General features: G+C 48.0%; 2 protein-coding genes across 3 annotated transcripts in view; one reads left to right on the top strand and one right to left on the bottom strand.

Moving 5' to 3' along the window:
- Positions 1 to 5,410: 5,410 nt before the first annotated feature.
- Positions 5,411 to 9,202, bottom strand: MLLT11 (MLLT11 transcription factor 7 cofactor). Of its 2 annotated transcripts, none has more exons than XM_083416897.1 (2): positions 8,950 to 9,202; positions 5,411 to 5,853 (listed from the first exon to the last, which is right to left on the bottom strand). In XM_083416897.1, exon 2 carries the CDS (start codon positions 5,845 to 5,847, stop codon positions 5,563 to 5,565), a length of 285 nt encoding a protein of 94 aa, XP_083273023.1. In that variant the 5' UTR covers positions 5,848 to 5,853; positions 8,950 to 9,202; the 3' UTR covers positions 5,411 to 5,562. The 2 variants fall into 2 exon arrangements, with proteins under 2 accessions (XP_083273023.1, XP_083273022.1); XM_083416896.1 differs by lacking the exon at positions 8,950 to 9,202 and adding an exon at positions 7,632 to 7,760.
- A 9,074-nt stretch (positions 9,203 to 18,276) lies between these two features.
- The window catches only part of CDC42SE1 (CDC42 small effector 1), a 41,552-nt gene continuing 34,111 nt past the window's right edge, over positions 18,277 to 25,717 (top strand). Inside the window, exon 1 of the mRNA XM_083416924.1 lies at positions 18,277 to 18,516. The gene's annotated coding sequence lies outside the window, so the exon portion shown is untranslated. The remainder of the gene's footprint in view (positions 18,517 to 25,717) is intronic.

Genomic DNA, 25,717 nt, shown 5'->3' with positions numbered 1-25,717 from the left:
CACCCAGCCAGACCAATGGTCCGTCCAGCCCAGCACTGTACACACTGACTGGCAGCAGCTCTCGAGCATTTCTGATGGGAGATTGCCCCCAGTCCTACCAGGAGATGCGACTGGGGACCTGCCACCTTCTGCACTCAAGGCAGCCAGTCTGCCCACTGACCTGCGATTCTTCCTTTAGGATTAAACTTCATGAAATGTACTTAAACTACCCATGCAGCAGCACACTGTGAGATTTGGAAGGACCCTATTTATTCCACTTTGAAATATACTCAGAGTCGAGAGTGGATTTCACACTCTTTATTCAGCTCATAGTGGTGAGGAGGAATGGAAGTTCCCCCAGAATGTCTGCCTTATATACATTATTTACACAATGGGCCCCACATGATTGGCTAATTCCGGGATTCTCCTGTAGGCCAATCAAGTTGCGGATTCACTTCCACCTGGAGCTGGATTGGGTGGCTCCTGTGGACCAATCAGACTGCTGCGTTCTGGATCCTATTGTTCTGGGACCAATCAGACTGCTGCATTCTGAATCCTATTGTTATAAGACCAATCAAACTGCTGCATTCTGGATCCTATTGTTCTGGGACCAATCAGACTGCTGCATTCTGGATCCTATTGTTCTAAGACGAATCAGACTGCTGTATTTTGGATCCTGTTCAACTCAATACATAACACACTTCTTGTCCATTTCAGGAAACTTTTGCACCCGGTATATGGAAGCCGTGGCGCTGTGCAGCAGCAGAGGCGTCGTCCGATGAATCCCTCAAAGGCATCAGAACTGTTCCCCCAAAATAAAGCCTTCCATTTTTAGGCTAAGGGAGCTGGGCATGTTTAGCCTGGAGAAGAGGAGGTTAAGGGGTGATATGATAGCCATGTTCAAATATATAAAAGGATGTCACATAGAGGAGGGAGAAAGGTTGTTTTCTGCTGCTCCAGAGAAGCGGACACGGAGCAATGGATCCAAACTACAAGAAAGAAGATCCCACCTAAACATTAGGAAGAACTTCCTGACAGTAAGAGCTGTTCGACAGTGGAATTTGCTGCCAAGGAGTGTGGTGGAGTCTCCTTCTTGGGAGGTCTTTAAGCAGAGGCTTGACAACCGTATGTCAGGAGTGCTCTGATGGTGTTTCCTGCTTGGCAGGGGGTTGGACTCGATGGCCCTTGTGGTCTCTTCCAACTCTATGATTCTATGAAACAGAGCCTCCCCTTGTCTCCTGCCTCCACACCTCGCAATTTATTACATTTGAGGCCTTAGGTCATGTGTTTTCCTCGCCAGCAGCCATCACCATCAACGAGACCTTCAGCCGGGCTTTGAGCAAAGTCTGCATGGTGGGAACAGGCAACTTGCCGTCTTTTGAATGAGGCTTTTGTCTGGCGCTGGAAGGCCGCGATACATTGGGCCCCAGCGCACTGTCTGGGTATTCAAAGTCCCATTCTTCTATCGGATCTCCATGAGACGTACGGGCAGGCCGCCTTTTCATTTGGCTTGGCACAGGCTGGGTTAACAGAAGCTGGGGTTTTTTTAGTCTGGGATGTGGTCAAAGGATTTGGGTAGGCCAGGAGCCCCCTGTGTCAAATACCACTCTCCCTTGGGCAGGAAAACCCGTGTGGGGCTGCATGTTGGCAGCAGGCAACAGAAGAGCCAAGAGCAACCTTTAAAGCCCTAGGACCCACGTACCTACGGGACCACCTCTCCTGGTCTGCCCCGTGGAGGACCTTAAGGTGCACAAATGACAACACCTTGGAGGTCGCAAGTCGCAGGTAGTTAGATTGGTCTCAACTAGGGCCAGGGCCTTTTCAGTACTGGCCCCGACTTGGTGGAACGCTCTGTCCCAAGAGACCAGGGCCCTGCGGGACTAGATATCTTTCCTCAGGGCCTGCAAGACAGAGCTGTTCCGCCTGGCCTTTGGTTTGGACTCAGTCTGACCCTTATGTTTCCCTCCCCTTATGGATTTGATCTGTGGGCTACTTCTAAAATGAGGCTGCATTTTAAATTGCATTTTAACCTGTATTTTAAATTGGGTCCCCCCCCCCCATTATGTTTTTACTGTAATTTTTCTGGTATTAGCCGCCCTGAGCCCAGCTCTAGCTGGGAAGGGCAGGGTATAAATAAAATTTATTGTTGTTGTTGTTTAGTCGTTTAGTCACGTCCGCCTCTTTGTGACCCCCTGGACCAGAGCACGCCAGCCCCCCCTGTCTTCCACTGCCTCCCGCAGTTTGGTCAAACTCATGCTGGTAGCTTCGAGAACACTGTCCAATCATCTCGTCCTCTGTCGTCCCCTTCTCCTTGTGTCCTCCATCTTTCCCAACATCAGGGTCTTTTCCAGGGAGTCTTCTCTTCTCATGAGGTGGCCAAAGTCTTGGAGCCTTGGCTTCAGGATCTGTCCTTCCAGTGAGCACTCAGGGCTGATTTCCTTCAGAATTTATTAATTATTATTATTATTATTATTCTCTCTGTGCCATTCCCTTTTCCTTCTTTTCCTTTCTCTGTTTATCTTTTCTCTCTTTCCCGTTCTGCCACACTCTCCCCTCTCTCTCTTTACACCCACCCACCCTTTCAATCATTTTCTAACACCTCCTTTTCTCTGAATTCCTCCTTTCCTCTTTTTCCGCACACTCCAGACTCGACTTCCCAAACCCAGTGCCTTCGGGTGGGATCTCCTCCCATCCCTTGCTGTCTGGTCCTCTGATTGTCACAAGGCTGGCCCAAGTCATTCTGCAGAAACCGACCATACTGGCAGCGAATTATCCCAACTCTGCCCATGGGATAATATCCTTCACCACGTAATGGAGGCTGGTTCGATAGGGCAAATGGGAGGTGGCCGGCTGCCCTCCACCAAAGGTGTTTACACAGAGGCTGGACGGACGTTGATCGGGGATGTGGACATCCAAGGTTTTGCATTGTGCTTCATCTGTGCGTTTGGGCAAAGGGGACACTGACCAATAGTGGCAGAAGCTGGGCTCTCACATTTCAGCAGCAGCCCATGCAATGCTAAAATTCAGCACCCACCACTGCTCCACAGCATTTTTGCGGCGTCCAGTGCAGCAGCATCAGTCATGCTGCCTTAAAACTTTCTCTGGCACCCAACTCAGCTACCTTAGTAAAGCAAAAGCGTTTTATATGTGTTATAACACTGTGACACCAGATGGCACTGTAGAGCAGAAAACCTTTCTATGCGATTTTACATAGAGGTTTTTTCCCCTTTGTTATAATTTCTGACATGTCTACAGTGCTTTTTTTCTTTAAAAAAGTGTTTAGGGGTACTCTCATTTTGACTCAAGAAAATCACCATTTTATAGTTCAAATCAGGGGAAATAAATACAGGAAATGGACAAAAGTACAAAGATTCACAAAATGTTTAGAGGTATGCGTACCCCTGAAAAGACGCACTGCATATCTATAGCATTTTTTCCTGTTTGTACATCCACCCTCAGTCTTTACCTTCAGCCAGCCTCTCAACTACCCTTCCCACATAACTTACAACCAATTCAGGGGGTCGCCTTGTCGCGTGACTCTCCTTCTCCAAAGTCTCAGCGTTGCTCCTTGGACAACTCAGCAGGGCAGAGGTGCAGGATGGGGACAAAACTGGAATGAGTTGGCTATTCCTGCCATCGGCTCTGGCGCCCCCTGCTGCTGGCCTCCCGGCCTCCCACCCTATCAGACCCAACGGGAACCTGATAGCACTGTTTGTGCCGTGCCAGAACAGAAGCAGAATACTGTAACTTTACATTGGTCCCCTGCTGGTGAGGCTTGCTGACCTCCCGGAAAAGCAAAAATTTGACCTTTTCCTGTTCGGCAAAGATCATAAGACGACCCGAATGGTCACTAGATTCTGTGTACAGATCTGTAGGCGCAGACCATCCCCTAACTGAAACTAGTTCGTTAAGAAAATCCCCAAACTCGGTTCCATGGGTGACTCTGGGTCATCTCTCTGCGGTAGCTCATCTTAAAGTTTTAAGTGTCTATATGCTTATCGCATTTATAAATTTCAAATTTATTGTTGTACATTGTTTTAAATGTTTGTTTTCCTTCTGGGGTTGTACCCCCAAGTGTGTTTTATAAGCTGGTCTCCGACCATAATAAATTATCTATCTATCTATCTGTAACTTTAGAAGTTTGCCGCTGGCTCTCTTAAGGTTTCGGCTCGGGGAACGTGAGCGGCAGGGACTGGCGCCGCTCCCAGTGATGTGCCGCCTGAGGCCAATGGGCCACTGCAGGCCACATGATAAGGCCTGAGTCTCCACACATGATGTTATTGAAAAACCTGGATCTTTGTTCTGGTCTGTGGATAAGCAGCGAGGTGGCTGGTGCAACAGTGTTTATAATATTGGCTGCTGTCTGTTAACTTTCAGGCCATGCCAGCCTTTACCCAATTCACTGCCTCTTGCCTTGGCACCACATTGCCCCCTGAGCCGGATTTCCCTTGCGGGCCGCTAGTTGCTAACTCCTGCTGTGGACTGTGGCTGCAGTCGGCCAAAATCCCCTCCCTTTTTGTTTTATGGTTGAAGAGGAAAGTCATTCGCGCTCCAAGGGCCACTGGCGATAAGCCTGCCCAGTTCCCGTCTTATCCCACATTCCAGCTGATAAAATAAGACTCGTCCTGATTCCTGACTTTGAACCGCAATCCTGTTTCCCCAGCAGCTGCGTAAAAGACAAAGCTGTAATTTGATAATGTACTTGTGGGGGCGGCAAGGCGGGGGACAGCCAACCTCCTCCGCTCGGTGCATGATAAATCTCCAGGTGCGCAAATCTCTTGTGGTTATTATGAAATCACCACTGCAAACACTCTTAAAGACACCTCTTTTCTTTTGCAGTTTAATCTCAAAGACGTCCAGGAGCTGAGCTTTCATCTTGGCCTACACATCTCCCTCCCTCCCCCAAGAAATGGCACTTCTTTGGCGCCCCACCCCCCTCGACTGAACCCGGAAGTGGCAGTGCAGACGCCCCAACACCCCCCCACACACACACAAATTATCCCTCTCAAGTTATTCAGAAGCAAGATATGTAATTTCACGCTTTCTGGAAGTGGCTGCTGGCAAGAGGAAGAAGGAAATGGAGCTTGCAGCTCAACGGGCCAAAGACCCACGGGCCGGAATTTGCTCACAGGCTGCTTAGTTGCCGACTGCTGCTCCAGATCCAAGCTGCGATCCCCTCAAAAGCCACCCAGCTGTACGGAGTCATTTTTATGATCAAGGGGGTGCGGAAATGCCTCACTTAATTCCCCGCACGCTTCCGGCTGCCATCGCCACAAACAGGAACGTGGGCGCACCTCAGGGCCTCTCGACGCAGTTCACCCTCCAGCCAATAAATACATTCAGTCCCAATTTTGCAAACCACAGTCCCCTTCCCCGCCCGCAGAAACACATAAGAGACAGAACATGAGAAGGAGAGAGACACAGGAAGACGACACCGACAGAAGCAATTTTGCAATTCAGCCTCGCCGTACAATTTGAAAAATAAAACACTACAGGGAATTGGTCGGAAGGGGAAGGGTGTAGACAAAAGGTTTAGCCGCCTCACTCGTCACACTAAAGGACAGCAGCCCAGCTGCGCCGGCCTCAGATCAGGTCGAAATCTAAAGGGCCGACGCAGGGTATAGGGGCCCTCCAGAAATTGAAACTGTTGAACTGGAGGAGGCTGGTGTCTTCGCCGTCGTCTTCCCCGTCGGAGATGCTGCGGTTCTGCTTCTTCCGTTCTGCCGCGAAGCTGCCATAGCCTCCCTTGGGCTTGTAGGCCACCAGCTCAGCTAAGCCCAGGTGTTCCAGCTCGCTCAGGTCCAGTTCTGGGATGGGCATCTTCCAGTACAGGAAGGAGTCGTACTGGGAGTTGACTGTGTCCCTCATTTTTTGCTGAGAAGAGAGGAGGAAGAAGGGATATTCTGTTAGGGGAACGCTCGGAGGGCTGAGTGCTAGGCATGTCGCTAATAATAATTATATTATTTATTTAAATGGCGCCCATCTGACTGGATTGCCCCAGACATTCTTTGGCAGCTTCCAACACATATAAACACATAATAAAACATCAAACATTAAAAACTTCCCTAAACAGGGCTGCCTTCAGATGTCTTATAAAAGTCAGATAGTTGTTTATTTCCTTGACATCTGATGGGAGGGCGTTCCACAGGGAGGGTGCCACCACCGAGAAGGCCCTCTGCCTGGTTCCCTGTAACCTCACTTCTTGCAGGGAGGAAACCACCAGAAGGCCCTCGAAGCTGGACCTCAGTTTCCGGGCTGAACGATGGGGGTGGGCGAGGCCATTTAGGGCAGATATAGGCAAACTCAGCCCTCCAGCTGTTTTGGGACTACAACTCCCATCATCCCTAGCTAAGGGGACCAGTGGTCAGGGATGATGGGAGTTGTAGTCCCAAAACTGCTGGAGGGCTGAGTTTGCCTATGTCTGGTTTAGGGCTTTCAAGGTCAGCACCAACACTTTGAATTGTGCTCAGAAACGTACTGGGAGCCCATGTAGGTCTTCAGGACAGGTGTTATATGGTCTTGGCGGCTGCTCCCAGTCACCAAATCTGGCAGTCACATTCTGGATGAGTTGTTTCACCTTCAAAAGTAGCCCCACACAGAGCGCATTGCAGTAGTCCAACCAGGAGATAACCAGAGCATGCACCACTCTGGCGAGACAGACAGCGGACAGGGAGGGTCTCATCCTGCGTACCAGATGGAGCTGGTAGACAGCCGTCCTGGACACAGAATTGACCTGCACCTCCATGGACCTGTGTGATGCCAGAATGACTCCCAGGCTGTGCACCTGGTCCTTCAAGGCCACAGTTGCCCCATTCAGGACCAGGGAGTCCTCCACACCTGCCCGCCTCCTGTCCCCCAAGAACAGTACTTCCGTCTTGCCAGGATTCAACCTCAATCTGTTAGCCACCATCCATCCTCCAACCGCCTCCAGACACTCACACAGGACCTTCAACGCCTTCACTGGTTCTGATTTGAAAGAGAGGTAGAGCTGGGTATCATCTGCATTTTGATGGACGCCCAGCCCAAACCCCCTGATGATCTCTCCCAGCGGCTTCATGTAGATGTTGAAAAGCATGGGGGAGAGGAGAGAACCCTGAGCTCTGGGCCTATCCCTCCTCCGGCTGTGAGTCCCTCTCCCCACACCCAACAGCAACACCCTTGGGTGGGTCTTAACTGCTGTACCTTCCCTCTCTCCCACCCCCAACCACACATCTCCTCTGCCCCCTCCCTCCTCACCGCCCCACCTCTCAGTCTGGAGATTTCCTTTCTTCAGGTAGTAGCACATCTCCCCATCCATCCATCCGTCATCCAAGGAGGGGCTGCGCCCCAAACCTGCCCCTCTTTGCGCCTTCTCTGCCAATTTCCCCTGCTCCCTTTTCTCAGACATGCTGTCCTTGGCTAGCCAGACTGCACTCCCATGGGGCAGCGAAAGATCTTTTACGGGGGTTCAAAAATAAAACTCCAAAAGAGGGGAGAGCAGGCTAGTTTCTCGCCTCGCCTCCCCACAAAAATAAGAGCAGCGCCTGTCCGTTTCGCCTCATATCTCAGCCTCTAGAAACTTACTCTTTTTTAAGAAAGGAAGGAAAAGGAATTGAAATCTGGAGGTTACGCTTTCATTTTTTGAAAAATATAATTGTACGCATGCAACGCACCTCCGTGTTTTCCTTCAAGGGAGCCATCTCCTGGTTCCTGCTGTGCTATATCTATCTCTGCCTTCAATGCCTTTCTGGGCTCCGAAGAATAATTACATCACTTTTAATTTTAAAAGCGATGGGGTAGGGATTTGTGTGAGTGTGCAGGCTCCTCTGAGAGACCTTTGTGTGGCATCCCAAGCATGTGGCAGACATCTGCGTTTTGAAAATAGCCCCCTCTGCAAGATGGGGGGTGGGTGCGTGGATATTTTTATGTACGCAGACACATCCTTCTAACATTCTTTCCGGATAATCGTTTTATTGAAAGGAACCAAATGACTGGCGGAATCAAAACCGAAGAGGCTCCGCGAGCCCCAAATCACCACCTGCTTAATTTAATAAGTGGGAAGGAGGTGGAGAAAGAGAGAGAGCCATCAGATGGGCTGAGATCCTAACCCTACTTACCTGGGGGTAAGCCCCCTTGAGTTAAATGGGACTTCCTTCTGAGTGGATTTGGTTAGGATTGCAGCCTTCTTGTTTTTTAAAAAACTGATTTTTAAATTTTCATTTTCAAAGACCATTTCATTTGTGGACCACCGTCGCCTCTTCGGGTTTCTAAAAATACCTATATCTCTCCATACAACAAGGGCGTGGTCAGAGAAGGGTTGCGTTTCAATAAAGAGGACGGAATTAGCATTTTAAAACGTTTTTAACACTGAACAGGTGGCTGGTTGAAGAAGTCGATGTTAGCCCTGCTCTGAGGAGACCCGTGGAAATCAAGCAAGGTGGTGTTCTGAGGCCCATTTATTTCAATCAGTCTAATCTAAACACCTATCTATAGCTATATATCTATATCTCCCCCTCTTTCTTTCTTTTTTCCTTTCTCCCCCTGTGATGAGGCTGCATTTCAATGTTTTAATGTTGTATTTTCATCTTGTTTCTTAAGTTGTATTTCAATCAACTTGTTTTTATTATTGGTTGTTAGCCGCCCTGAGCCCGGTCTTGGCTGCGGAGGGCGGGGTATAAATTATTATTATTATTATTATTATTATTATTATTATTATTATTATTATTATGACATTTATCTCCTCCAATCCCAACAGTCAGACAGGCTTAACAGGTCTGAATGAGCCTTTTTTTTAAAAAAAAAAGAAGACAAAATGAATTGTATGCAGGAAGATGCTAACTCGGAACAGATTAATAACAATGCGAGATTTATTTGTTTATTTTAAAGGACAAGTGGAAGATGGAAGAATCCGACCAGAATTAAAATCCCCCCCATTTCCCTCCAAATAATATATATTTCAAATACCCTCTTTCTTTTCCGGCTCTTCCTTACCTTCCTCCGAGTAGGACCAAAAGGGGCTCGGGATGCAACAGAAACAGGAGATGCCTTTTGTGCCGCCGGAGGAGAGACAGAGAGATCTCTACTGGTCCAGAGAGATGGGCAGATGGTGTGATCCGTCTCCCCTCCTGCTTTTGTCTGGCTGGGTGTGTGTGTGTGTGTCTCTGTGCGGGTCTGTCTCTGTTGCGCACAAGCCTCTCCTCTTTTTTTTTTTTTTTTTGCTGCAATGCAGCCCCTCCTAAGCCTTCATCGCAGGGACTGCAGCCGCCCCAGTGATTCAGCTCCAAGAAGAATTTTCTATTTTCAGTCCGGGAAGGAGGCTGAAGGCATGGAGATTTTCCTTCCATATATATGCATGGCGGATGCAATCTCTGTGAGCTTGCCAGGAGCGGGGTGTGTGTGTGTGTGTGTTTTTAAAACGGCAACGATTAGATAATTGCTGCATTATTAGCAATTACGATGCACGTTGTGGAAGAACAGAGAAAGATGAACGCTGGTGACACACGTCTTTATTCTGGCCTTTGATACTATCTATCTATCTATCATCTATCTATAGTATCAAAGGCCAGAATATATACACACACATTAATAATAATAATGATGATGATGATGATGATGATTTTATTTATACCCCGCCCTCCCCAGCCAAGACCAGGCTCAGGGCGGCTAACACCAAATATAAAAACAATTGATTGAAATACAGCTTAAAAAACAGGATTAAAATACAACATTAAAACATTAAAATGCAGCCTCATTTCAGCGGAAACGCAATCAAAAACTTTTTTGGGGATAAAAACGTCAAGTCTTCACCAAGGCTAACTATATATATATACACACACACATGTACACACACATACATATATCCATCCTATTCTTCTGATTGCAAATTATTGAATAAAAATTACACACTGCTTGATGGTTAAAAAGACAAACACAACCTCAAAGCAGTTTTTAAAGAAAGATGGAACAATAAAGTTACCAATAATAAAAAATTAACAGCAGCAATGGATAAGGCTTTTGGAAAGATAAGGTAACAATAGACACACACACAAAAAAACATATTAAGATTCTAAATCCCTGGATAGGTTTGTTTTTAGCAGGTGCCAAAAAGAGCACAGCGAAGGCACCTTCCTGGTGTCAATAGGCAGGGAGTTCCACAGGTGCTGCCACACTGAAAAATCAAGTTCTTACAAATGTGGCCCCCACAGCAGGGCGGGTTCTGTCAAACTCATGCTGGTAGCTTCGAGAAAACTGTCCCACCATCTCGTCCTCCGTCGTCCCCTTCTCCTTGTGCCCTCCATCTTTCCCAACATCAGGGTCTTTTCCAGGGAGTCTTCTCTTCTCATGAGGTGGCCAAAGTCTTGGAGCCTCAGCTTCAGGATCTGTCCTTCCGGTGAGCACTCAGGGCTGGTTTCCTTCAGAATGGAGAGGTTTGATCTTCTTGCAGTCCATAGGACTCTCTCTCCTCCAGCACCAGAATTCAAAAGCATCAATTCTTGGGCGATCAGCCTTCTTGATGGTCCAGCTCTCACTTCCATACATCACTACTGGGAGAACCATAGCTTTAACTATATGGACCTTTGTTGGCAAGGTGATGTCTCTGCTTTTTAAGATGCTGTCTAGGTTTGTCATGGGACGCGGGTGGCGCTGTGGGTAAAACCTCAGCGCCTAGGACTTGCCGATCGTCAGGTCGGCGGTTCGAATCCCCGCGGCGGGGTGCGCTCCCGTCGTTCAGTCCCAGCGCCTGCCAACCTAGCAGTTCGAAAGCACCCCCGGGTGCAAGTAGATAAATAGGGACCGCTTACCAGCGGGAAGGTAAACGGCGTTCCGTGTGCTGCGTTGGCTCACCAGATGCAGCTTGTCACGCTGGCCACGTGACCCGGAAGTGTCTGCGGACAGCGCTGGTTCCCGGCCTATAGAATGAGATGAGCGCACAACCCTAGAGTTTGGCAAGACTGGCCCGTACGGGCAGGGGTACCTTTACCTTTACCTTTACCTAGGTTTGTCATTGCTTTTCTCCCAATAAGCAAGCGTCTTTTAATTTTGTGGCTGCTGTCACCATCTGCAGTAATCATGGAGCCCAAGAAAGTAAAATCTCTCACTGCCTCCATTTCTTCCCCTTCTATTTGCCAGGAGGTGATGGGACCAGTGGCCATGATGGGAAGTAGGTTGAAGCATTTCCCCACACAAGGCAAGATTTCACTTGCGGAACTCCCCGCTGCAGGATTTGACGATGAACACTGCCTTAGGTGTTTTGAAGGGGCGGATCAGGCAGATTGGAGGAAGAGGAGGAGAAATGGCGGTAGCTGAGCGCTGAAAAATATGCTTTTCATTCAGACGGTCCTTGGTTCAATCCCAAGGTAGGGCTGAGAACGACATCCTGCCCGAGATTCTTGAGAGATGCTGCCAGCCAGGGCTGACAGTACTGAGTTATGTGGATCAAAGGTTTTACTTGCTATAAAACTGCCTTCTTGATCATGAGAGACCCTCCATGTTCAAACGCAGTGTGTTAAGTTGTGGGTAGACATAGTAGACGATGCAGCAATTTCTCCAAAGCAGCTCTTTATTTGTAAGCTGGAACAGAACTTCAATACATAACACCCGTCCCCGCAGAGATAAGGCATTAGTTACAATCATAGGGTTCCATTTCATACAGCAATACCCTTATTGGTTTCAGTAAGGCACATAAGCATATTAATTGACTCTATTCACCATACAGCTTTACATGTGCAGTTTGTCCAGTGAACATAGTCTCTTAAATACGCTGGGCGCTCGGAAACCCTGCTGGATCGCCGAGGACCAGTACTAGAGTCCGGGTGGCCTTGCAGATTTCCTGGGCGGAGAGTTCAGCAGCTTCTGAGGCCACGGCCTCCTCAATGGCTTTCTGCAGCGTGAGGTCTGGCTTGGCGAGGAGACGCCGTTGCAGACAGATGTCCCGGACCCTGCAGACGATTCAGTCCATCAGGGCATCGTCCAAGTCTCGGAACTCGCAGTGCATTGCAGCTTGTCGGAGGGCGGTGGTGTAGTTGTTGATTGATTCCTCCTCTGCCTGGTTCCGGTGGTAGAATGCATGGCGGGCAGCAATCTTGGATGGCTTTGACACGTAGTGGTTGCAGAGCTTCTCTTGAATCATGTCCCACAGCGCTGCCTGGACTGCTAGAGGCGCAACCAATGCTCAGGCCGTCACGAACACTTTGGGGCCACAAAGGCTGAGGAAGAGGCCCCACCTCTGCTCTACAGACCCTCTTGTCAGCTCATTTGCGTGGAGGTAGCAGTCGAACCGAGGTAGGAGTCCCACAATTCAGAGGCTGGGGCAAACGGCGGTAGAGGCACGAGTGAAGCCATGGTTCTGATGCCGACGTGGAGGGCGATGGATGGAACACAGTGCTCTAGCCAGAACGGTCAGCTCTGAATTGGTTCTGCTCCGTGATTCAGCTCATCTCAGAGGGTGGCCGCATCTGGCTGTGCTCTGATGTCCACTGATCCCACCTTCGTCGCCAGTGTTAAGTTGTGGGTAGACATAGCAGACGACACAGCGATTTCTCCAAAGCAGCTCTTTATTTGTAAGCTGGAACAGAACTTCAATACATAACACTTCAATACATCACCCCTCCCATATCCAAGAATATGCTTATGTTCTCTGCTGATTCTCGAGAGAGGAGGGGGCGGTTTCTGCTCTCTACTTATTCAGCCCCAGCCTCACATCAAAGAGAGAGAGAGAGACTGAGTGTTAGAGAGAGATCGTGTGTATAGATAAGGTTGCTGCTAAGAGCAGCTGCAGACACTCAGCATTTTCGTTTAGACCTCATTTAGCTCTGTACATAGTTGTGTATTATAGTTGTAGATAGAATAAAAGAAGATATTCTACAGAGCTGCTCTCCGAGTCGTTTATGCTCTGCTTAACTCTGCTGTGCGACGACTGTCTTCTTATTGGAGTGAATCCGGTGCTCACAACTCTAAGCTGTGAGTCCACAGCACTTTGACCTGTTCCTGTGCAGAAGGTGGTCTCTGGAAGTGCTACCCAGCTCGCCTAGCCCAGTCGGGGCTGAAGTGGATGAGTCCAGTTAGTGGCACTGGCTCAAGGGTGATGCTGACAAACTTCAATACATAACACCGTGTATATCTCTAAATATTCTCAGGGATATAGCTCTGGTGATGCTCTAGGAAGCTGCCTTTAACTGAGACCATCAATCCATCTAACTCAATATTGTCCACACTGATAGGCAGCAGCTCTCCAGCGCTTCAGGCAAGGAGCCTGGTTATGCCTGCACCATAAATTTAAAGCACTCTTATAGCACTTTAACAGACTTTGGCTTCCACCAAAGAATCCTGGGAACTAAGAGAGCTTAGTTGTAGTCCCAGAACTACAATTCCCAGAGCTGTTTAACAATCAACTCTTCTTCCCAGGGAACCCTGCACCATTAAAAAAAAAAAGATTCCTGTGTTAGAAAAGTAATTTAAATAACACAGTCTGGAGTGAAAGATGACACTTTACTGAGGAAACTGAGCAAAAACAGCCTATGATTTGGGGAGAAAGTCACAGGGAGGTTTTAGCTCAGTCCTTGCGCATAGCAACGTACAGAGGAAAAACAAGATGAACCAATTGCTTGACTCAGTGTAAGTCAGCTTCCTATGTCCCTACCCAAGTCCACACTTTCTTCGGAACTATGAGGACTAGAAACTTGATATTATACTTAAGGGCCTTAGCTCAGTAGTAGGGCACCTGCTCTGCATGCAGAAGGTCCCAGGTCCGCTCCATCTCCAGGTAGGGCTGGGGAAGACTGTGGACAGCCAGTCTGCACCGACCAGCCTTCAGGGAGTTCAGATTATGGTCTGCATGCTGTCCTCCTCCATCATAGCCGCAGAACAACCCTGTGAGTCTGGCTAGTCTGGGAGAAGGAGAATGCGTACATGACCCTCTCTTTTCTAAACCCAAACTAATGTGGAAATGTGGGGGACTGAAGACTGGTAACAAATAAAAACAGAACCTGAAATTGACTCATTTCCCCATCCTTACGCCTTGCCGGCATTTTCAGGGAACCTGTGGAACTCCCTGTCACAGGGAAATGCCTTAATAACCTCTTTTGAGCGAGCCTGCAGCACTGCCAGCAACGGATACGACGTGTTCTTTTAAAACTCCTGGGAGACATTGCTCAGCAGGTCTCGGAACAACCTCGCAGCTTGTCTTCAATTTCATGAATCTTTCAGCAGCGGATGCTTTTTGAGCACTCGAGAAGAGGTAAATTATGGGCTGTAGTGTTTCATGCTGACGTAATCTCGTCGCTTATAGCTGTTGATAAACCTCCTTTTAGGAAGAGTAATCTCTTTTTAGAAAACGGCCTTGAAGATTTGCAACGCATAGCGGTTGTGAGTCTAAATATAAGTAATTGTACAAACTTCTGTTGCTTTATATTCAATGTTATTTTTTTATCAGGTGTTATTTTTATCAACGGCTTCCTGTCCATGTCGTTTGACACCCTCGGAGGGGATCTCATCCCTTCAAAAACAAAAAGAGAAGCTTGTTTCGTATGCTTTCAATATTTGCCTTCAGATTGCTTCTTCCTGTGTTTTAGGGGGAGAAGCACTCTGGATGCGCTCAGAGGCATTCCACTTGAGGTCTTCAAAAAAAATATTATGTAAGCAACCTTCTATCCTGTTGATGAATATTTGCAAAATATCCCACATGCATATATATCTTACAAGAGTTGCAGCCAATTTAAGCCCTACTCAGAGTAGGACCATTGAACTTCATAGACCTGGTTCATTTCAGTGGGCCTACTCAAGAAAACAACATGGAAAGGGTTAGGCTGATTTTGGAAATCGGCTGTAATAACAATATTATTATTGCAAGCAGGCATTTAAGAAATTTAGTGAGCTAAGTGAAAAATGAAAATTCAGGTAAGAGAGGCCTTTTAAAGGCTAGCGAATGTCCTACATTTAGATTGGTAAGTCTACATTCAATGAAGACACACATCAACTGCTTTTGGAAAACCAAATAATTTTAATTTTACTTTCTGAAAATGTCAGCTAACGCTAAATACTACTACTACTACTAAAATTAGAATATAATTGGCAATCATTTTAATGATTTCTATGCAATTTCTAAGCAAAACTAAATTATATGTCGGGCACCTTCTGTTTAAACCAGCCCTTTCCTTCGCAACAATGAGGACTGGAATCTTATTGTTCTGTTTAAGAGAAGGGCCACACAGCTCAGCAGCAGAACACTTTATTTGGTGTACCAAAAGTCCCGGGTTCCATCTCTGGCGAATCCAAGCAGGGCTAGGAACGCCTGTCGCCCGAAACCCCCGAAAGCCACTGAGAAAACCGGCAGCCCAGATTTGTCCCTAAATGGCGACACAGAAGAGCCTCCAAGTTTAGAGGCAGTCTACCAGCCATGGGCATAGTCAGGGACTATCCCCCCAAAAAATCAAGTACCATATTTTTCATCCCATAGGACACACCTAGTTTTTTGGGGGGGGAATAAAGGGATTTTTTTTTCTTTATTTCCCCCCCCCCCCAAAAAAAAAAAAACCTGGTCGGGGAATCCAAACCAGGTCGGGGAACAGTGAGATGGCGGCGCTGCGCCTCCCCGCTGTGGGGCTGCCCAATGTCTGCCCGAAGCGCGGGGCGCTCTGCTTCAGCGCTCCGCGTGCTCCGTGCAGCAGGCTGCTATCCGCAGCCTAGGGAGCCCTGCGGGAACTCCCGCGGGCACCCAAGGCTTGCGGAAAGCTTCCTGAAGCCTGGAGAGCAAGAGGGGTTGGTGCGCACCGACCCCTCTCGTTCTCCAAGCTTCAGCGAAAGCCTGCATTCGCCCCATAGGACGCACACAAATTTCCCCTTCATTTTTGGAGGGGAAAAAGTGCGTCCTATAGGGCGAAAAATACGGTAAATAAATCTAAATACTGAAAGTAGAAATTATAGAAAGATTTGGGCAGGTTTCTTCTGAGCACTTGGGGTCAAAAGAAAGTAATATAGAACAGCTGTTGTTGAGACATTTCTGCTAGACAGAGCCAGGCAGAGGATGGTGACAGGTGGGTACCCCTCATAATTCCTGGCTACCGGCCCCTCCATGCTACTATCTGCTACCCTGTTGCTGGTAGACTGCCTCTAAACATGGAGGCTCTTCAGCACACGGAACAGATGCCCAACCCCTGAGGCAGGGCGTCAGGATCATCAAGGGAGAAAAGGATCAGGCCCAGGGCCAGATTTAGGTTTGATGAGGCCCTCAGCTACTGAAGGTAACGGGGCCCTTTATATGCCCAGCTGTCCTTTGTCAACAACAAATTGACGCTGTTTTTTGTGTTGAATATATGCTATATGGTTATTTATGGGCCTGTAATACGATAATCTTTATTGTCATTGTCCCATACAGAACAACGAAATTGAAAAAAATCTACATCAGACATTCAAAAACCCACAAGCCTGCTATCCCAGCTATCTCAGGCCTGGTTAGCCCCTAAAAACTCTGATACCCCATAATTGAATACAATATACTCACATAAAGACTACCTTGCACTGTGTTTAAAACCAAAATCGCATTTGTTTCTCAGGCAGGTACCTAATAGGTATCTCAAGCCATTTGCACATAACAAAATATGTATTTTATCAAAGTAGTGGTTGAACTGAAATTCAATTAAGAAGAAGTATATTAATAGTGAAATAATGATTAAGCTCTAACGTAAAATGATTTTTTATTCATAACAAACTTAATCATGTGAACACATTGGCATTTGGTGATAACAAAAGTTCCTTTAGAAACACAACTTACAAAGTCTCACAAACTTGCTATAACATGAAATAATAATTGTAGGTTTTATTTTATTTGTTTTTTATTTTGGAAATGTACACCCAGGTTTTTTCCCCCTTTACATTTTTTGGGGCTTCCCAAGAGGGAGGCCCTAAGCTATAGCTTGTTTAGCTTATATTATGGTTGCCAGACGTCCCCGTTTCCCGGGGACAGTCCTCAGATATACAAATTTGTCCCCTGACAAAATCCGTCCCCGGAATGTCCCCGGATTTCATTTAATGTCCCCGGATTTATATTTTAAGTGTTGTATATTTTTTAGTAGGGAATGAGTGTGGCGTGATTGGTTCAACGGCACAAGACACATCATATGGGGACTTCCGGCAAAGCAAAATGGCGGGCGCTATGAAAGCAAGCAGCTCCTGAAGCCAGCCAGAGCCAACTGTGCTACCAGGCTGGCTCCGGGCTGCTGAGACTACCGCTGCCGCTGCCGCCATCACTACCGAAGGGGAACCGGGGATGCCTGGTGTGTCAACTGAGGGAGCCACTGACACACACACACCCCATGACCCAAATTGAGCCAGGAGCGAGAGCGCCTGGCCACCTGGCCGACTGCCCAGTGGAGCTCTGTGGCCGGGAAAATCCTGGAGCCGACGCAGGGAGAAGAAAGAGAGGAGGAAAAGGAAGAGAGAGAAAGAGGGGAGCCCTGACCTTGCTGTGCTGCTGCCACCGCTGAGGAGAAAAGGTAGGAGAGCACCGGGAAGGTAAGGACACGTGGCCGGGGTCCAGAGGAAGGCCATGCGACAGGGGAGACCACAAAAGAGAAGATATTACTTCTTCTTTTTTAATAACTCCCCCCCCCCTTTTATTTTTTTAAGTGTCCCCAGATTCATTGAAAAAAATATGGTAACCTTAGCTTGGTGCTGGAGGAGACTCTGGAGAGTCCCATGGACTGCAAGAAGATCCAACCTCTCCATTCTGAAGGAAATCAGCCCTGAGTGCTCACTGGAAGGACAGATCCTGAAGCTGAGGCTCCAAGACTTTGGCCACCTCACGAGAAGAGAAAACTCCCTGGAAAAGACCCTGATGTTGGGAAAGATGGAGGGCACAAGGAGAAGGGGACAACAGAGGACGAGATGGCTGGACAGTGTTCTCGAAGCTACGAACATGAGTTTGACCAAACTGTGGGAGGCAGTGGAAGACAGGAGGGCCTGGCACGCTCTGGTCCAGGGGGTCACAAGGAGGCGGACAAGACTAAACGACTAAACAACAACAACAACCTTAGCTTATACGTAAATCCGGCACTGATCAGGCCCCTTGCCACAGCTGTCAACTTTCCCCTTTTCTTGCGAGGAATCCTATTCGGAATAAGGGAATTTCCCTTTAAAAAAGGGAAACGTTGGCAGCTATGCCCCCTGAGAGTCTTGGCATCTGCGTGATGCTGCCAGCCCGCTTCTTCTGCCAGCAGTGATGGAGAGACCTTTGGACCCCAAAGGCGGGCTTTCCTGTGTCCCTTTTTTCTGCAATGCCCCGGCCGCCCCCAAGTCAGCGCTCTTGCATCGCCTCTCCAAGGCGCACTGAAGCACCCGGGTGTGTTGTGTGCGCGCGGGCGCGCGCGCGTCTCTCTCTGTGTGTGGAAAGTCCTTCTGAGCATTTCCTTCTTCTCACACGCAGCGGGGTGGAGAGCCACACCTCGTGCGCGGGGCTGGATTTCCCAAGGAAAGTTTCCATGCCAGTCTGAGCCAGGGAACTGGCTGGAGGCGAGAGAGGAAGGGGGTCGGAGGAGAAGGAGCCGCGCGACCCAAGAAGACCAGGTAAGGCTGGATCGCCTCTTTTGCCTTTGGAAACTTTCTTCTCAGTTTTACGCCTGATCCTCTGTGCGCGCTGGCGACTAGCGGGACAGATAACTGCGCTTCGGGTTCTGCTCTTTTGTAAAACGCCTCTGAGCTCCTCTCTTACTTCAAAGGCTCCCAAATATGTCTGTGTATTCTTGTCCCTATTTTTTTTTCTCCCCCCCCCCCCAAAAAAAGTAAGCCTAGGAGTAACTGGGACCCGTGCTTTTGTCACAAATAATCTGCCTTTTGGTAAGGGGAAAGCTTTTCGCGAAAGCGCAGGGAAACTCGCAAACTTAGGGCGGTGGAAGCCAACCCGGTCCTACTCGAGAGTAGACCTGGTGAAATCGTGGGGCCAGCCGTTCGTTTCAAGGGGTCTACTCTGAGTAGGGCAGACTTCGGCGTTGTGTGGCCCTTCCGTGTTCGTTTTACGAAATAAACCTTTCCATTTTCTTTCAAATCCGCTTTCGCTTCAGTCCTTGGGAGATGGCGTGTCCTTCCCAAGCCTCTCCCAAGTTGGGATTTCTTTTTATTTTTTAGCCAAAGGAAACTCTGAGTCCCATTGATTCAGGGGGGGGGAAATGGGTGTTAAAAATCTCTCAGCGTCCTTTGCCTAGAGGATTTTATTTTTTGAAAGCTGGTTGGCTAAATCCTTTAGCAAAATTCTCATCTTCTCTCTCTCTCTCTCTCTCTCTCTCTCTCTTTTAATCCCATGACACATTTTGAAAAAAGTTTTTTTAAAAACTGAACCACCAACAGAAAGGAAAAAAAGAGGGGATAGCCAAGAAGTCTCTGTCTGCCTCTTAATTCTTTCCCCGCCCCTTATTTCAAACATATTTCTGGATTTTCCACTGTCTCTTGTTGGCCAGTCATAATAATTTTTTTCGTCCATAAAGCAACATTAGATCCTTGACCTCCTTCCACAAACACACACACACCTTTTCCTAGGGGGGGGGGGAATTACTCAGCCCAAGGCTCCTCCATGCTCCTAAAGAAAGCAAAGGCCTCTGCAAAAATTTGAACGCTTAAACCCTTTCCTAAAGTTGCCGCAACTCACAGCAGTTTTGTGTCACCTCTGGATTGTGGGGAGCAGGTGGGCAGGTGGCTGGGAAGGTTGAAACCCCATAGCTCAGCAAAGCGTGGGCTGAAAACATCATAATTTCTGCAAAACCAGCCCACTTCACATTAGGCCCATGGTCTTCATGTGGCTTTTGGGAAAGCGCCACAACTCTGCCAGTAAGCGGTTTTGGACTTGGGGGGGGGGGGGCTCAGACAGCCTCAGCGCCCCTTTCCCCATCAGCTGTACCCCTGAGCTTTTGGGGAATGGGGGTTTGAAGAGGCCTTGCACCCCACAGCTTTGTACATCAGAATTTTTAGCTCGCTCTTGAAACCCGGGGAGTTTAGCAAGATTCGAGGCCTCTCTCTGACAAAGGGAGCCAAAAAAATATTTTTTGTGTCTGTACTTTTTTAAAGAAACAGTAGCCACTTTACAAAGCTTCTTACAGGCTCTTACAAAACCGTGCGAAAAGATTTCCCTCCCTCCACTCTACCCATTTCTCCTCCTCCTCCTCCCCCCTCCATTTCCTTTCTCTAGATTTGACTCATTCAAGTCAGAAGAAAGAAACAGGCTTGTTTTGTGCGGTTGCCTCTGTGTCTGAGAGAAAGACAAGGGCTTGTCAGGTCTGATTCCTAGCTCTGAAGTCGGGCCACATTTTATACCTCTCCTTCTTGTGAGATTATAATTGTTTCTGAAACTCTTTGTGGAAACAGGGTATTGATGTTTTTTCCCCCATAGGGAAACACACACACAGTTTTTGCAACATCCAACACATTGTTTCAAATTCACATCCCGAGTGTGGATCAATGTGGAAGTCTTCAACTATCAATATTTCTTTTTAAAAAATACGTTTGTTTATTGTGTTTGTGGATCACATTTTATCTTTAAAGTGGCATTCATGGTTCCACCCCTCTCTTTTAAACCCCACAACAACCCTCTGAGGTAGGTTAGTCTGAGGGAGGCAGGGACTGATCACACCCAGTGATCTCCGTGTGGCCAAGTGGGAGGATTGTGAACCCTGCTCTCTCCCAGGTCCTAGCCTGACACTCTAACCACTACAGCACACTACCAATTTCATCTTTTAGATGGAAATGAACCATTGGCCCAGGGCACATTTTTGTAGCACCCAAAACCTTTTCAGATTCACGTCCCATGCAATGTGTGTGGAGTTTTTTTGGGGGGGGCGAATTCTTTGACTCTCTTCTTTACACCCACCCCACCAACGTCTGCACGACATCCCAAGAATATTTTAACAGTGCTATCCCCATGCAAGCTTTTTTGGGTGGGTAGGAAACCCCACTGTACTCCTGAGTAAACAGGCCTGCGTAGAGGTTGCGCTGTTGATTTGGGTGGCGCTGCTGTTTTTTAAAGAGAAACAGAGAGACAGTTTGCAGTAGGCAGATAAAAAGACTGTCTTTACGCCCATATATATATATATATATATATAAACCCACAAGATGTTGAGAGGAGGGGGAAAGGGAAGAGAAATTGAAGAGACATGAGTTCTTAAAAATGCAAAACTTTTCCCTTAGCTGCACAACTCTCTCAGCCAGAGCTACAAAAAAAAAAATCTGTTCAGTGTCCCAAAATGAAAGGGGGGTACATCTCTCTCCCCTCTGCAGGCACCTCAAATTACTGCATTCCTGAGCTTTTGGGGGGTCCCTCCTTCAATATCCTCTCCACTATGGCCACTGGATTAAAAAAAAGACGTTTAGTACTTTAGTTTCATTTTCCCCTCTTGAACGAGAAGGTAATAGCTGGTTTGGTAACATTTTCCACCCCACCTGAGCAAAGTCCTTAGAGATTTCCTGTCACCTCTATCTGCACCCCTCACCCAAAAGCCCATCCCCCCATTCCGCTCCCCAACCCCCAGCCGCTGCTTCCTAGATCTTTCTCTTCTCTGCATCCCACGCCCATGATGTGAGGTCAACTGGCTTGAAGGATTTCTCAACAGACAAGTCAGGGGCCTGTTAGGGCTTGGAGTGGGAATGACATGTGCTCTGGAGGCGGGAATATGACGGATCTCTCTGCCAACTGTTAGAAACTCAGATGTATACTGTATGTTAATTGCCAAACGGCACCCTAAACCTCGGTTACAGTTGCCACGACGAAATGTCTAGGCACCCTTTTTATTTGGTTTGCCTAGGCCTGATTTAAGCCAATCATAATATGTGGCTAATGGGATGCGGGTGGCGCTGTGGGTTAAACCACAGAGCCGAGGACTTGCTGATCAGAAGGTCGGTGGTTCGAATCCCCGTGTTGCTCAGTCCCTGCTCCTGTCAACCTAGCAGTTCGAAAGCACATCAAAGTGCAAGTAGATAAATAGGTACCGCTCTGGCGGGAAGGTAAACAGCGTTTCCATGCGCTGCTCTGATTCGCCAGAAGCAGCTTAGTCATGCTGGCCACATGACCCGGAAGCTGTACGCCGGCTCCCTCGGCCAGTAAAGCGAGATGAGCGCCGCAACCCCAGAGTCGGTCACGACTGGACCTAACGGCCAGGGGTCCCTTTACCTTTAATATGTGGCAAAGGAATTGACTGAGGCCGTTCAAATCCATCTGTGAAATTCTGTTTCTTTGACTCGGCTCTTAACCATCCTCTCTCAGTCCCCACTTCTAAACATCCTACATGTCCCAAGGCTTCCCGCTCTGGAAACCCCATTGACATCAAATTTTCCAACCCTCGTCTTTCCCCGCAGCTTCAAATCTTTTCTCCCTCAGGGTCTCGGCTGGTAATCTTCATCCCAACTGAACTGACAGCATTCCCTTCCCTCGCAGAGTCTGGACTGCAAACATTCCGTTGCTGCTCCTTATGTCCCTGAACAGTCAAATGTCTGAGTACTATGGGCGTAGCCGGGGGGGCAGCTGCCCCCTCAAACAAGTAAATAAATAAAAATACTTAATGAACTGACCAATTGCGTCACAGATAACACAGTTCTGCACCCCCCTAACACAATAATAATTAATAATAATAATTTATTACTTATACCCCGCCCATCTGGCTGGGCTTCCCCAGCCACCCTGGGCAGCTTCCAACAAAATATTAAAAAACAGTAATGCATCAGACATTAAAAGCTTCCCTAAACAGGGCTGCCTTCAGATGTCTTCTAAAAGTCTGTTAGTTGGTTTTCTCTTTGACATCTTGTGGGAGGGAGTTTTACAGGGTGGGTGGCACCACCGAGAAGGCCCTCTGCCTGGTTTCCCTGTAACCGCCAGAAGGCCCACGGTGCTGGACCTCAGTGTCCAGGCAGAACGATGGGGGTGGAGATGCTCCTTCAGGTCTACTGGGCCAAGGCCATTTAGGGCTTTTAAGGTCAGCACCAACACTTTGAATTGAAACGTACTGGGAGCCAATGCAGGTCTTTCAGGACCGATGTTATATGGTCTCGGTGGCTGCTCCCAGTCACCAGTCTAGCTGCCACATTCTGGATTAGCTGTAGTTTCCTGCAGCCCTAAAATAAATCCTGCCTACGCATTCAAGAGTCCCTTCGCCTTGCAGAGTGTTTTGTGCTGTGCTTCAGGGCCTTGTATTGCTCAGTTGTATCTTACAGCTGCCCCATAGGAGGTAGTCAGTATTATAGACCCCCAGATCTGAGGCAGGAGGAGTGAAGAAGACAGAGTGAGTTACACAAGGGCAGCTGAGTGATTGGATGGCAGAGGCGAGATCCAAATTGGTGCAAATAGGGGGCTTGCCAGCAGGACTTGCAGGAAGGAACTAGGGATCTTGGTAGACCACAAGCTTAGCGTGAGCTGATGGTGTGATGCAGCAGCAAAAATAGCTCATGCAATTCTAGATAAACGTAAGTGTAGAATCCAGATCAAGGGAGGAACTAGTACATGGGTAGGCAAACTAAGGCTCAGGGGCCGGATCCGGCCCAATCGCCTTCTCAATCCTGCCCACGGACGGTCCAGGAATCAGCGTGTTTTTACATGAGTAGAATGTTTACTTTTATTTAAAATGCATCTCTGGGTTATTTGTGGGGCATAGGAATTCGTTCATTTTCCCCCCTTCAAAATATAGTCTGCCCCCCCACAAGGTCTGAGGGACAGTGGACCGGCCCCCTGAGTTTGCTGACCCCTGAACTAGTACCACACTTGGCCAGACCCTTGGGGTCCCTTCTAGCCAGACAAGTCTATGATTTTGTGACTATCCGCCTCGTCGCTTAGACCACGATCCGAACCCTGCTTTCCTGCGAGTAAGCCCCATTGCATTCGCCAAGACTTTGAATTGGGACTGGGATAGCTCCATCTGTAAAGCATGAGACTCTCAATCTCAGGTTTGTGGCTTCAAGCCTCACTTTAGGCCAATAAAAAATAAAAAATATAATAATTTATTTCTATACCGCCCTGTACCTGAAGGAAATTCTGCATTTCAAGGGGTTGGACTAGATGACCCTTACAGCCCCTTCCAATTCTCTTGAGTCGTATGTCTACGGAAGCAGAGCAGAACCACAAATCGGTAGCCTTTTCCTCCGCGAATTTGCCTGGTGGTTGCTCTTTTAAAGCCGTTCCAGTTTCTTCTTGTGGCAGGGAGTTCCACAGTTTGACTACGCCACTTTTCCTCCAAGGAGCTCTCGTAGGCAGATTTTGGAGGTGGTTTTGCACATGGCTTGTCCTCACCGTGACCCTGTGAGGTAGGTCAGGCCATGACTGGCCCCGGAGCTTCATGGCTGAAGGAGATCGATAAATAAAACTGTATTCGCATTAGCCAATGGCCATAGCAACAGTAAAACATTACAGTATACGCAGAAAATGAAATTTGATATAAAAGCACAATTTAAGGTCCAGAATCAGCAGTCAGTTTCTTGTTGTTTAGTCGTTTAGTCATGTCTGACTCTTTGTGACCCCCTGGACCAGAGCATGCCAGGCACTCCTGTCTTCCACTGCCTCCCGCAGTTTGGTCAAACTCATGCTGGTAGCTTCGAGAACACTATCCAACTATCTCGTCCTCTGTTGTCCCCTTCTCCTTGTGCCATCCATCTTTCCCAACATCAGGGTCTTTTCCAGGGAGTCTTCTCTTCTCCTGAGGTGGCCAGTCTTGGAGCCTCAGCTTCAGGATCTGTCCTTCCAGTGAGCACTCAGGGCTGATTTCCTTCAGAATGGAGAGGTTGGATCTTCTTGCAGTCCATGGGACTCTCAAGAGTCTCCCCCAGCACCGGAATTCAAAAGCATCCATTCTTCAGCGATCAGCCTTCTTGATGGTCCAGCTCTCACTTCCATACATCACTACTGGCAAAACCAGAGCTTTAACTATATGGACCTTTGTTGGCAACGGGATGTCTCTGCTTTTTAAGATGCTGTCTAGGTTTGTCATTGCTTTTCTCCCAAAGCAGTCAGTTAGTGGCCCTTATTCTGATCGCACCTGCTATGAACCTTGCAACCTTTGCTGTTATCTGCTCATTTTGGTCTGATAGAAGGAAGCACATTGTGGCAGTGGCTGAGCGCCCTGGGATGGTTAGTACGAGTGGGGTGATGATCTCGTTCCTCAGCTCTTTGTAGAGAGTGCAAGACAGGAGGACGTGGGCCGCTGTTTCGGTGCTACCATCTCCACAGGGGCAAAGGCGTTTCTCAGGCGGTATCCTTTGGAATCGACCCTCAAGTACCGCAGATGGCAAAACACCCAGTCTTGCAAGTGTAAAAGCGCCTCTGTATTTTGGGAAAATAAGTTTGTGCAGATATGGGGCCAGAGAATCAAAATGGAGAGGTGGAAACTGAACATACCAAGGGCAGAATTTTCTTATACAGTGGTACCACAGATTAAGTACTTACCGTATTTTTCGCTCTACAAGACGCACCAGACCATAAGACGCACCTAGTTTTTGGAGGAGGAAAACAATAAAAAATAATATTCTGAATCTCAGAAGCCAGAACAGCAAGAGGGATCGCTGCGCAGTGATCCCTCTTGCTGTTCTGGCTTCTGGGATAGCTGTGCAGCCTGCATTCGCTCCATAAGACGCACACGCATTTCCCCTTACTTTTTGGGAGGGAAAAAGTGAGTCTTATAGAGCAAAAAATACGGTAATTTGTTCCGGAGGTCTGTTCTTAACCTGAAACTGTTCTTAACCTGAAGCACCACTTTAGCTAATGGGGCCTCCTGCTGCCGCTGGAGCATGATTTGTGTTCTCACCC

The sequence above is a fragment of the Podarcis tiliguerta genome, assembly GCF_965153285.1.
Source record: "Podarcis tiliguerta genome assembly, chromosome: 16".
Taxonomy (NCBI): Eukaryota; Metazoa; Chordata; class Lepidosauria; order Squamata; family Lacertidae; genus Podarcis; species Podarcis tiliguerta.
The sequence above is the reverse complement of the archived record's forward strand: the minus strand, read 5'-3'. Positions and strand labels throughout refer to the sequence as shown.

Bases quoted from the DNA above. Each gene is read 5' to 3' on its own strand.
- MLLT11 (XM_083416896.1), bottom strand. From the start codon at position 7,658: ATGGCTCCCTTGAAGGAAAACACGGAG. The intron at 5,854-7,631 runs GTGCGTTGCATG...CTCTCTTCTCAG, and splicing joins CCTTGAAGGAAAACACGGAG to CAAAAAATGAGGGACACAGT.